This window comes from Pezoporus flaviventris, unplaced genomic scaffold (genome assembly GCF_033815535.1).
Source record: "Pezoporus flaviventris isolate CSIRO_AGI_PZ_B2104156 unplaced genomic scaffold, CSIRO_AGI_Pfla_v1 ptg000047l, whole genome shotgun sequence".
NCBI lineage: Eukaryota > Metazoa > Chordata > Aves > Psittaciformes > Psittacidae > Pezoporus > Pezoporus flaviventris.
The window spans coordinates 2,307,302-2,321,175 of NW_026892595.1; the positions used below are offsets into that span (position 1 = coordinate 2,307,302).

Below are 13,874 nucleotides of genomic sequence, written 5' to 3' on the forward strand. Positions count from 1 at the left end.
AGCAGGTGTGCAGAAGGAAAGAGTCGGAGCCAAGGACTGACAGGGTCCACATGCATTTCAGAGCTGCTATTTCAGGGTACTTCTGGTAACCTGGTAGTCTGAGGTGGGTCCTGGAATGAGACACCAGTTAACATGCCTGAGTCTCCTCTTGCAGGAAACCAGCTACCTGACATCACAACGGAATACACTCAGAGGACCAGGACAGAGAAGTGAGATGAGGACCTAAGCACCTGACAGCACCTATACATCCTCTTAGACAGCATCCTGTCAGCAACAGTTCTTCAATATATGGTATCTCATTTTGTTCTGTGTATGATATTCACATGGGAACAACCCTAAAACAAGTGCCTCTGCCAAACAGAAGGAGAGAAATCACTTGGAAAGAAGATGAGATATAAATAATCCCATTCAAATGTATTTATAATTTAGTTTAAAGTTCACATTTTTGATTTTCTTTACTAATTCAGTATTTCTAATACTGGATTTGCAATTCTGTAAGACTGCTTGCTAGACAAAGAGAAAGCCTTTGATTAAGATAGGCGCAACTGAACAAAGGTATAAACCTACCTACTTCATATACTAAGTAAATGTAGCTTAAACTACCAGAAAAAACTACACCTTTAGTTTCCTTAACCATGACAGAGGGACAATGTGCATCTACTTCAAAGCTGATTTGTGCATACTGAGTAGTTGTAGAGCATTTTGAGAAGAGTTACTACTACCATTTTCAGATACAATCTATTTTAACACTATCTTTTGCCAGTCATTCAAATGGGAAAAGACCTATTCTTAACTTTTGCATTCCCTTAAGCAAGTGGGTTCAGACTAATATGCAATAAACCAAAGGGGAATACCATAAAGAATTATTTGCACGACATAATCCTTTAAATACCAGGCTTCATGTTTCAGCTCTAAGGCTAAAGTACCTATTAGTCTGTTACTGTCTTTTTCTAAACTATAAAAATATTTCAATTGAGAACTGGTTTTCTTACTCTTCCTTGTAGGAAGATCAGTAGAAATACACCATAGATTTTGAAAGAGTTGAAGCATTAACAGGGAGCTCTCTGGATCTGTGCTCTGCAGGGAATGACTTTAATGCATACTTCAGCTATAACTGTTTGCAACCTGTATGATAATAACTTTACTGTCAGTGGAGATGGCTTGAATAAAACGAGAAATACTAAAGCTCCCAAGTTCAGATAGTATTAAACACCATTAAACACTTCAAAAAAAGGAGATACGTGTTCAGTAACATTCACTGCAGTAAGAACTGCTCTGTTTGTCTGTTACTACACAGCGAGGCATTGAAGATAAAAATGCCTTTTTATATATTTTTTTAATTACCCACTATTTTATGTGCTAATAATGTTTTGTGTTTGTTTTTAATATAAGCTATCAATGCTAGTTAATTTGAAAATGAATCTCTAGTGCTTCAGATGGCTACAGGCATAGAGTTCAAGTCTAGAAAGCATACATCAGCCATTGCATGTGGAGATACAGTGAGTTTTCCCACTTCACAACCTGTGATCAGGTGCAGATTTTCCAGGGCTAGCATAGGAAATGAAAACCCTTTCCCATTAATCAGTGCCCAGTGCAAGCGATGTCTGCTGCCCATCCACCTCTTCTCTGCGCTTACAAGCAAGAGCTCATTCCAAGGGAGTGAAGGTCTGCACTGCCTACGTTGGGGAAACCCACTGCAAGGAAAATCAGCGTACTCCTTGGTATAAAGCTGAGAACAGGCTGGTGGAGCTCCATGAAGGGCTTTCTGAGATCCTGTAGCTCACCGAAAAGACAACTAACCTGGACAGGATAAATCCCTAATGGATAGCTTGTTTTAAGCTAGTAATGAGGTGGCTGAAAGTAAACCACACACTTGGCCGCATGTCTTTCTTCCTGCTACGTTTTGTTGAAAAGCTAATTGAAAATCTAGTTAAGTTTCACTTGGACAGCGTATTTTAAACTTTGTGGCAGGAAGTATTTTTACTTAATGCTATTGCAGTGCTTTATGCTTTTATACTGTATGTTTTAACATGGGAAACAACTATAAATGACTGTGGAATTTTAAATTAAAGACAAAAGTGTCTGCTGTTTAAGGTACAACTTTTGGAAAACTCTGCCAAAACAGACAGCAGTTATGCCATTTAATGTGTGCTACAGCCCTCATGACTGCAGCATACTGACGTTCATATACATAAGCCTTATCATTAGAATTTCTATTTCTAGGCACAAATCCCTCAGATTCAAAGGACATTTCCAGATGATTACTGAGAATCTACAAAGGGTTAATAAGCATCAGTCAGCCAAAATCAATCTGCAGAATGTCATAATTCTCTTTAAACAGACTATTTTAAAGCATGATTTTCCTTGATAGCAATACCACTTAAATTCTCACATTTTAATTAAACTTATGCTTATGATGGCATTTTCCCACTTCTTTTTACAGAATTAGCTTTTGCATTTTAGTCTATGTCATTTAAAAGTAGATAAAATTACAGAAACAGGAACTGTATTATAAAGCTCTCTGAGGTTAAATTATTATTCTACAAATTCTTCTCACGTGTCTTCTCTGGACAAACAAAATGAGAACTAAAAATGTCATTCAGAAGTTAAGCATGCAGATAATTGAATATATTTTTCTTTTTTTCCCCAAATTACCATATATGTTCTACAGTGGGTCTATTTCCACTGGTGTAACACAGTACCTTCGAATAGCCACAGTGAGAGCTTCGGGTGAACTAGCGCAGGGACAAATGACCTCCTGTCTTAGACCTTTACTTTGGAAGACATTGAGAAATGCATCACAGGAAGATATAGACCCTGGGGTAAAGAAAATGAAAAAAAAATCAGAGGAGAAAAAGGATCTGATTTCTGAAGAGACACTATTAAAACTTCAAACTCACTACTGAATATGAGGGCTTTTCAGGAGAAACAATTTAAAAAGGAACCATGCCCACCAGGAAAGAAGTCATAGGTGCTACAACTATATATATATACACAGTTGTGTATGCAAACAGGGAATAAAGACTAATTTTTTGAGCATAAAGTCCTGTCACTATAGAAAAGCCATTACCGCCAGATTTACAGTACTAATTTTACTACAGTTTTAGTATGAGGCAGATTAAAGATTTAATTCAGAAACTGAAAATAAACTACTACAAGTAGACACTTATGCGTTGCTGTCTTAAATAACATAGAGAGACAGTTCATGGTATTAATTGTCATGAAGTTATCCAGATGTGGTTTTCTAGAGTAGTGTAATTATTCCCCTAAAATTCTCAGTTACTTCTGCATCTGAACAACATCATTCAGAAGAAATGTACTGATCCTTTCTATGGCTCAAGGTTATTTATTTCAGTCTTTATACATGACTGTCATGTTACACAAAACCACGTTTACTTCACCTTAGGTTATGTGGAATATCGAGTTTGCTTCAGGATTAGCTAAAGCAAAATACATTTAAAAAAAATCCAAAATTAATCACTGTTTCCATAAATATCATAGAGTTTGCAGCAGACAAGCCCTATACTTTGTAAATATTTTAGCTAAGATGACTGAAGACTGAAACTTTAAATGCAAGACAGAAAACACTTCCTATTCTCTACTAGACTGCAGATGCATAGCTTACACGGGTTTGCACCATCAGCCACTATTAGCATACGCAGTGACGAAAGGTTGATGTCTCTCTGATCTCGATGTGCCACCAATGCCCAGTGCATGTCTCTGGATTTTACACAGGCAACTTTTGCTGCAATAAGAATGGGAAGATTACTAATACACCATACAAATGCTATACAGCTCTATTACAAATTTGTGCTTTTAACTATCAAGTACACTTTTCTATATTCCTGTTCCTTACCTTTGTATTGACAGACTTTTTGTATCCATGACAGTGGATTCACTTTCATTAAGGAGTATGGAATACTTATAACATGCATCATGTTCATGACACTCTGAAATCAAATAAAAATGTTTTTTGTGAACAATCATGGTAATTATTTATATTGTGTTATGGGCAGGGGCATCTATACAAATCATTCTATGCTTGCTATATTGTCAATGCTGGCATTTATCTTCTCCTATATAGTTATCTACATTAAGATGAATCAGACCTCCATTTTCTAATGCTTTAATTAAGGTTTAAAGAGTCAGACTAATCAGATCATAACTTTGAAGCTGCACAGAAAAAAAAAATGAACAGATTTTCTCTCTATTTATACTCTAAGCATTTCACTTTAAACAGAAAAAAAAAAAACAAACGACCAAACACTGGATGAATAATTTCTGTATATTTGCTATGTAGGTTATTATCACTAAACCTGCTAAATCTCCGTATATATGAAGACTCTTTACTCAAAAAGGACACAGAACAGAAACATATCTGTCTAAAGAAATCCATCCCTGTCAAGACTGAAAACCTACTAATGGCAGCAGGGCACAAATAATTCAAAAGACAGTAGACAGAGAAATTGGGGGCACAGGTTAAGCAGGGATCAATTTATTTTAACAGAAAAGAAATGAAGGAGTTTTCAGTCCTTCTCCAGGTGGGTTAATTCCAATATTTTCAACAAGGTCATGAAAACCCACAGGAAGTTTAGACAAAGCAGCTGAGTGAAACCAATGACAGATAAAAAACTGAGCTCCTAGTCCGAGGCAGTGAATTGCTTTAGTGATTTCTCAGTGTCGCTACTAAACAAACAGCATGTAAATGAACTACTGCTTTATTTCTGTTACCATTTAGAAACGTTTGAGGGCAACACATCTCTGGTCATAGCAGCTCATGTAAACATAGTATTTCTTTTGGGAAATTTAGGCTTAAGTTAAGTGTCCCAGTAGATTAGCCACCTAAACACTGGTAGAACTGCAAAAGATAGTGCTCCTTTCAGTCTGGCACAAATGTAGGTACAGGAAAAGCACAGGCAAGGCATAAAAGAAATGAAGTTTATACCAAGATTAACAGCAAAGGAAGGCATAGGAAAGTTCTGTTAGATGTTTGCTTTCAACTTTAGTGTTTTTAGCATGAATACTTATGGGCATTAAGCTTAATAGATTGTTTCTGCTACCATAGTGTTATTACTACTCTTTGATATTAAGAACAAGATAACACTGTATGGGAAAAGTATATTAGATCCCTGGGAACTACAGCATGTAGGACCCGTACATCCTGGAACCCCCACACAGTAGCACTTCAAAACTTGGTATCTGTTCTTAAAATGACCAGTGAATAGTAATTGTTTGTCTGACTGTAGTCAGACATATTTATAAGCAGTCCATAGAAAGACACCTTTATAAGCTATACTTAAAAATATGTCAATTACCTCTGATGTCAACTGAGGAAGACATTAAAACAGCAAGTAGACAATTTATGCAATTGAAATTATCAGAAATTCTTTAAAGTTACCAAAACCATCTGTCATGCGAGTTCTGACAGAAAAGCTAGTCAGAGGTGATACAGCTATGCCAGTGGATGCTACATATCCTCACAGAGGCAAGTACTAATTTAATTTGTTTCTGCTATAAAGACTGATCTCAAAATCATGAATCAGTAAGATCAGAATAAGAATGGGGCCAGAGTACTTGACATGATGCATAAAAATACATTGGCATCTTCACTGTGCTTATTATGGGTAAGTGCACTAGCAGAAGATGAGGGGTTTAAGTTACATATTTTTTGCTTTCAAAGCAAAAAAAAAAGTCTCAGAAGAAACTGTAGAAATCCCAGTTTGTGCTAGTAATAACTGCATTAGGTTAGTTTATTTTCAAATACTCACAGAAAATGCAAAAACATACTTACTGTAAGAATCCCATGCCATAAACCAACATCCTTCTTGAAATCTAATACATTCACAATTGTTTCAGCTGCCCAACAAAAACACAAGAGAATTTAGTTTTTAGAACATGGCATTGACCCAAGGCAAACCCACTCAGAGGAAGTTTTTGTACCTCTCACAAAGATATTTTAAATGTGTATGTATTTTCTAACACAAATGAAAAAAATCTTTTTTTTTTAAAATCTAGAAGCCGTTGACACAGATCTACATAAAAAATAAGACAGGAGCTTGATGAGAAACAAATTACAATTCATACTTGATTTTAAGGACGAAGCAAGGGAAGGGCACTCTCTACCTTCTGTGTATCCGCATGCCTGGGTCAGAGCTTGGCAGTGTGTCAGCAGCGCAATCCTTGTCACAGTCACCCCAAGCACACTTCCATCTTTACATGTTTTGTACTAAAAAGGAATAAGCAGGGAAAGTCAATGTGCAATAGTTGCCCTATTCCCATTATTTAATAGCTATGTTTAAAGTGTTTCTTATGTAGGTGGATGATGGACACATCTAATGACCATTTTCAGAAGGAAGCAGTTTGAGAGGCATTTTTTTTGTCGTTAAAAGACACTTTTTTCAGATAGGCTTTCTCTTTTTGACTACAGCTTCCCAGGCTCGATATCAGAAATCCATCTGCTGTTTGAACATAGGCATTATGGAAAAAGAATTCTAGCAATTCTGATCATACTAATGACTAAAGGATTGGTTAGATTTAGCAGAGAATAACCTAGTTCATTCTGCTCAGTGTTCACATTACATTAACATGCCAACCAATAAACCTGGGCTTGTCCCTTCCATGTCTTACAATGCATGGGCTGAATCCTTGCTGGGTGCTGTTATAATAATCTGTATGTATACATACGGAAAGACACAAGCTCTTTGATAGAAGAGTATGAAGGTATGGAAGAGTCATGAGAAAGCAGCATAGAAAAGAGGTGGGAGATCACTGCTGATGATTGCAGTAATTTTTGCAACTTTATGCAAGAGTCTGGAAACTATCAGTGGCAATTAAAGTAAATTAAACACTAATCTTTTTCCATGATGAAGATAATTAGCAAAGATTGAGAATGGAGGCATCTCTGCTTCTCTAGCCCAGTGTTCTGACTGCACAAAGATAGCAAATACCTTTGCTCCATTCACTTGAACTTATTCCCTTTGAATAATCATTTAAATTCAGTATTAACATCACTGAATTCAAAGCATTTGAGTCTATGCAGAAGTAGGAAAAAAAGAAGGGAAAAAATAAAAGAGAAAGATTAAACTTAACAGTACTGCTAATTTTCTCTTCCTGATGCTAGTCTTTTGAAGAAGCGTGACTCACAAAGCAGTAAGTGACAGGCAAGCATTTGAACAAGAAATTCTTTCTCTTTCAAAGGATCCGAAGGTTGTGATACGAGAACTGAAGCTTCACTGTGAAACTTGCCAACTATCCGTCTCAGGGTTAGTGGGCAAGCCCACGCTGTGCATGAGACCAAGACTGGTCAAGGCAAGTTTAATATAATATTGTAGCAGCCATATAGATAACATAAAAACATTGTTAGAAACCCTCAAAATGCAATTTAACATTTCATTAACTTTTCTGAAATCAATGTCCAGTATAATTTATTAGAAAGTATTACTTATTAACATGCTAAAACAGGATGTTTTTTGCTTCTGTTACTGGTGAATGAATAATGATGTTTACCTAATCCGGAAGTGCCATATGCAATGAATCAAGAAGATGCATCTTCATTAACTCACCTCAATGTAAGCCGTGTCATTGTTTGCATCCTTGATGTGTGGGAACCAGTCACGAGGTGGCTTGGAGAGGTGTTTAGACTCTGTGACAAACCACAGGAGCTTTGGCCAGCCTGAAGTACAAAGAAAAGTCAGCTTTTGTTGAGTTTCTGCTACGTATGACAAGACAAAACTCTTCTCTGCCAGAGTTTTTCTTCCGAAGTGCCTGTGTCACCATTACCTAAACACTGCTTCTTTCAAACCTCACCATAGTGTGGGAAAGCAGATTTTCCAGAACTGCTTTCTTAACATGGCTATCGTGGCCTTCTCAGACAGTCCCTGAAGAAATGCTGGACAGTTTACACTGTTATTGACCCAAATAGGTTTTTACCACTCTCCTGACAGAGGTTACTGTCCCTACCACTTTACTATAGGACTGATTTATATGAATGCTTCTTGTTTCCTACAGTCCTGAGTCTTGGTTTAATTTCACCTGTGGCCACAGCTGACCTCAGCAGCCTGTCTAAACCTGCAGAGAACCACATCAAGAGCACTCGTACTGCTCAGCAGCCTCTCCACCAGCCAGTGACACACAGCCAGGAAAACTGTGTCCCAGTAGCCATGGCTGCTCCTGAGGCAAGCGTCATCATGGGCCTGATCCTCACTCACTGCAACTGAACAAGTGCTTTATAGTAAATGACCCATGGTATTCACGATAAGCAAGGGTAGCTTACCTTTAAACTGTGGTATCTCCCCTGTGGGGCTTTTAGGCAGTCCTTTATGGCATGCATCGCTAGTCAAGGCCACAGTAACTCCACAGCTTCCAAGCAAAAAGCCTATTTGTTGACTTCCTGCATCCTAAGAGATGACAAAAGCAATACAAAGAATTGTTTAGAAGTGATCACAGGCTGAAAAGGTTGTCCTTTGGCATATTACCTCAAGAGGAAAACAGTCTCTATTTTAAGCAACTTAGCTGATTATCAGAACTCATTCATACACTGACAAAGATATTTCATATCCTCTTGTCTGCAATAACATAAATTGTAAAGAGAAGTGAAGCCATCAGAGGATGCCTGCCCTCACATCCCTTCAGAAATGATGAGTGGCTGGAAGAAGTGACACCAGCCAGACTGTGCCATCCAGAGGGACCCCTGGAGGAACGGGCTGTCAGGAATCTTCACAAAGGCAAATGCAAAATACTGCACCTAGGGAGGAACTGTGTGGTGCACCAGTATGGGCTTGGGGATGACTGGCTGGAAAGCAGATTTGCAGTAAAGCACCTGGGGGTCCTGGTGGACACGAAGTTGAATGTGAGCCAGCAACATGCCACTGCACTAAGAAGGCAAATGGTAACCTGGGTTGTGTTAGGCAAAGTACTGACAGCAGGTTGAGGGAGGTGATCCTTCCCCTCTACTCAGCACTAGTGTGGCACATTTCAGCTGCTGGGTCCAGTTCTGGGCTTCCAAGTACAAGACATGGAGCTACTGGAGAGAGTCCAGCAAATGGCCACTATGATAATTAACGGATTGGAGCACCTCTCCCATGTGCAAAGACTGAGAGAGCTGGGACTGCTCAGCCTTGAGCCTTGAGAAGGCTTAGGTGGGAATCTCATCAACGTGTACAAATATCTGCAGGAGGCTGTAAAGAAGATTGAGCCAGGCTCTTTCCAGTGTGCCCAGTGACAGGACCAGAGGCAATGGGCACAAACCACAAAAGAGGAGGATGCCTCTGAAATTGAGGAAACATGCTTTTATTGTGAGGGTGACTGTCATACATTGCCTAGAGAGGTTGTGGATTCTCTACCTCTTCAGATATTCAAACGCCATCTGGACACAGTCCTGGGCAACCTGCTCTAAGTGGCCCTGCTTGAGCAGGTTAGCTGGACCAGATGACCTCCAAAGGTCTCTGTTAACCTCAACCATTACGTGATTCTGTAACAGTTCTAGGAAATAATACAGGTTATCAGATGCTTCCACCTGGAGAAAAAGCTTTCAACTTGTAAGATGTTATGATGGCTATGCAGTGGTGACAGTATCACTATTTATGCTATCTAACTTCATTTGCCAATAACCATTTCATTGAGTAGTTACAGACACATTTCAGGAGAACTACGATAGTCAAGAGCCCATTAGAGAAAGCACATTACATTTTACTTTCATCAAGGGGATATAGTCAGTGAGGCTAAATAGTCATGTAGCAATTTTCAAGTCTAGGCCATAGCTGTTCCTTAAGAGATGCTGTGCTTCTACAGCATTATTTCTGCTTTATGTATAGTGTCTTGTCATGATTCTTTCATGAGCTTTACATCTATCCACTAGGTTCTTCAACTGAGCATACCCCTAGATGTAAATGTACGTAAAAGTATCAACCCTTCTTTCACAGAATGATTCCACAGAAAAGATCCTACAGAGTTTTAAAAGATCAAATTAAAATCAATCATAAAGCACACATAATCATGGAAGCAACCAGAAATACAGAACAGTAGTCTTGGTTGATTTATCCAACGCAAAACTGTATGATACAAAGAAACCCCAAGGCCTATCTGACTAATTTTTAAAGCAATTTTTATGTAGTCAGATAAAGCAATTTAAAATGGGGAACCAATGAGATCAGAGATAAAAAAGAAGCTTACTTGTTTTCCATACCACCTTAAAATACGTATATGGCACCAATTACCAGAACGTTGATAGCTGAGCAAACAATTTGGGACAATAAACTGATCTGCCAAAACTCAGCTATGTAATACCTTCCATTCAGAATAACTGCATTTGCTTTCGCTTGCTATAACGAGAATGCATATAAAACCTGGAAAAATCGACAAAGTCTTTTTTTAAGATTTCACAATTTTTTTTAAATTTAAAAATTTAGTTTTATATTTCTAAATTTTAAAATCGAGCTTGTGCATCATCTCTTCCAGTAACAACTCAGACAGAGAGAGTACCCTTTGAATAACTGGTGTACCCATGAACACATTTCAGGCAGCATGTTGTCAATCCCACTGTACCTGCATCAGAGGATCTTCCAGGACAAAAAGGGCTTTTTAAAGCATTACTGTCCTCACTGACTCTCAAGTTAGGTGGAACACATCTGCGTTGTCAAAACCCTGGGCCAAGTGCTTGGCCTGATCAGACCCTGGCTCCACACTAGGATGAGACCTGGCATCTCCACCTTTGGCATCCTCTCAGTGAAAGGAAACTGACTGCCTGAACAGTGCAGGAGAGATGGTTCTCCTTGGAGGTCCCTCAAAAGGAATGGCCGGAAGATGAGGGCTGGAGTGCTCCATGGAGAACATCACTCCTTGAGCAAGACACAGCCTTTGAGACCTGCTCTCTATCATCATGGGAAGTCACCACTTTCGTCAAATATCAGATCAATACTCCAAATTTCTCACTAAACTGAATCTAAAATATCAGTGTATGTATGAATGTCTAACTACAAATTAAAAAAAAAAACCACACATAGATTTCATAACTGAATGCAGCAACCACATCTCTCTCAAATTAAAATTAAAATGTTGTTTAACTGTATGCTCTATAAAAGACTGATAGCAAACTGTTTCACCACCATACCAAGAAAATGCTGATTCTCAAGCAATCAAATTCCATTTATTGCAGGACTTCATAAGCAGACACTAACCTAATAAATTCCATTAAGAAATCTAACATACATAAAACAGCAAGAAGTGTGGACCTTAGAGCATCAGCACATCATGGCCCTGGGGGATGCATTAGTTAAGAAATGATCTGTCAAGCTCTTCTCATAGCAAAACAAAATAACAGGAAAAGGAAATTTTAGTATTAACAGTTTGAGGTTTTTAGATAACACAAGAAATAATTACTATGCTTCCATTTAGTGCTATATCAACTGGTTTAGAGCATGTCCACATGAATATTATTAATCCATTTGTAGTAGCTCACACACAAGCAGAGAGATTCATGCATAGACTACTTAATAAAATCTACTCACATCACAATTTCTAATAACAGACTGTTTTTCATCAAGACAACCCCATCTCAATACCATGAAAATCTTCTTTTCTGCACAGTTAATTCTTTCATTTGAAAGGACAACACGACTGCACAATTATGTGACACAACACAGGAGACTGGAAGAATTTCACCACACATGGAAGATACCCAGTGTGTTTTACAGACTTTCAAATCCTATGCCATGCCCTTGGTGCCCTGGTGTCACACCTCCTAACTAGTTATCACCACCTCCTGCCTGCTTCTGGTGGCTTCATCCTGACTGCAAAAAATACTGCAGAGAACAGCGATGAAGAAGGGGTTGACATCTCTTGGTTCACAAAGGTGCCCCTGTGGTATCTGCTGCCCCATGGAAGCAACTGTTCGTAACTACTCAGGTGGCGTTGAGCTACTGGACTGACAGCCAGGAAGTGGAAGATCTGAAAACATGTCAGGCTGAGAGCCTTACAGATAACACAGACACACCACAACCTTAACGACACACACAAGCACGTACATGAGTCTTGGCTGTTCCTCATACCTGAGCATGAGAGGCCTAAGAGCAGTGAGGACCTTGGGTTCAACTTCGAGGTTTGAAAAGTGAAAGTTTGAGTTGAAAACGCAGTCATTTGCATGAAGCAGTCAAAGCTTCTATGTAGGCCAGGAAAAAGACTACTCACTTTAAATACATTGATTAATTTGGATTTCAGAGACAAACTACAGGCATCCCTTTTGATTAATGTAAAACGAATGAATGAATGAATGTCTGCAATGCTGAAAATTGCTTTCTAAGTAGGAAAAAAAGAAATCAAATCATCTGTTGCTAAAAAAAGATAAAAATTCCCCCCCTCCCTTCACCCCCCTCACCCCCAATTAAAATCACTCTCCTGCTCATAAAGGGAATAGATTTTCACAACTTACTGTTTTGTCAGCAGTGTCATTTGCTATTTTGGTAATATATGCTAATTTGCTACTTTGGCAACACCCCATTTGCCACAAATACTTATTTTCCTGAATTTTGTGGGGGTAGAAAAAACCGTAGGGAGCCAGTGGAGACCAGGAGAAAGAACTCAACCAACGCAGTCCCAACAGCAGACGCGGAGAGACTTGCCACTGATGCTCATTGTCAAATCCTCCACAGTTCACAATTTGAAATGACACTTAGTGCAGGTGGAAGGCAAAAGATAGAGCTGAGCTATTGTAGCATGAGGTTTGAGACCACATGCTGACTTTGGAACTATCATTTTACATTTCTTGAAGGCACAGCACCTGCCGAGGTATGAAAAATGAGGGCTGCATAGCTTTAGACTATGTCTGCACACACCTAGAGAGATCAATCTTTGAGATGAAGCGAGCCAGAAATGCTCTCTGCTGTAGGTAGCCATTCAAGGTTCTCTAAAGGCTTTTATTAAAGGTCCCTTAAAGGTTTTCACCAGTACCTGGAGGCAAATTGTCTTCTTCCTGCTGCAGAGTCATAATTCATTGTCAGAATAAAAAAATCCCACGTGTGGTTGCATTTCAGCATGCTGTTAATGTCATTGCTATAATGCTTTGTGAGACTATCTGTGTGAAGGAAAACAATTATGATCCTTTCTCTGTGAGTGAGAGTGCATGTCCTTATCTAATGTGGAAGGAAGGAAGAGACAGCCTGTGCAAAGGTTGGCCTGATAAAGGTTACTCCCATCCACTTGCAAGCCCCAGACTGCTTTAAGAATGAGAATCATGTGGCCAAGCAACACAGACTGAGCTAATCTTGTTTTCTGTTACAATGCTTATTTGAGCGTCATTTGCCCTTTCCCTAACAAAAATTTGCTGGTAAAGAACAAATAGGGCACCCACCAGAAGTAAAGGCCAAACATCACCAGTGTGAACTAAAAATGAAACGTCAGCATTGAAACCCTCTATTTTTAAAAGTACCGAAGACCTTAATAAAAATTAAACACAAAGCAGATGCAATCTTCATAACCAGCTTTAAGACGAAAAAATCAGCTGTATTCTCAGACAAGAACTTTGGTATCTGGCAGTGATTTACACATGAAATCTGCTATTATGATAAGTCTTTATGTCCAAAAGTCTTAATGAAAGCAAGACAATGGTTATTTTTGGCAGCGGACACTGCATGAAAAGTTATATTCTCTCTACCATTTCCTAAACTCAAAACCGTGAAAAAGTAGACTTGAAAGGATCTGAGATTCACTGTGGCCAGCAGAGAAAAGACCTCTGCACAGACTCCAGCTGCTGAAGTGTATGAAGAGAGAAGGATGGGCAGAGAGCTTGCAGGGGTCCGGTGGTGTGCAACAGGGCCCATGTGGGGCTGAGGGAACTTGTATTTTTGGAGGTACTGGAAGACCGTGTCACCAAAAATATGTAA

The 13,874-nt window shown here is 38.9% G+C and overlaps 1 protein-coding gene across 4 annotated transcripts in view; it reads right to left on the reverse strand.

Annotated features, from left to right (window-relative positions):
• DIP2C (disco interacting protein 2 homolog C) overlaps window positions 1-13,874 on the reverse strand; it is a 319,556-nt gene that overhangs the window by 75,451 nt on the left and 230,231 nt on the right. For all 4 annotated transcript variants that reach the window (XM_061468029.1, XM_061468032.1, XM_061468031.1 and 1 more), the window contains 7 exons: window positions 8,273-8,396; window positions 7,563-7,672; window positions 6,124-6,226; window positions 5,792-5,856; window positions 3,857-3,950; window positions 3,626-3,745; window positions 2,703-2,817 (listed from right to left, as the gene is read on the reverse strand). In XM_061468029.1, coding sequence (XP_061324013.1) covers window positions 2,703-2,817; window positions 3,626-3,745; window positions 3,857-3,950; window positions 5,792-5,856; window positions 6,124-6,226; window positions 7,563-7,672; window positions 8,273-8,396 — 731 coding nt within the window. The remainder of the gene's footprint in view (window positions 1-2,702; window positions 2,818-3,625; window positions 3,746-3,856; window positions 3,951-5,791; window positions 5,857-6,123; window positions 6,227-7,562; window positions 7,673-8,272; window positions 8,397-13,874) is intronic.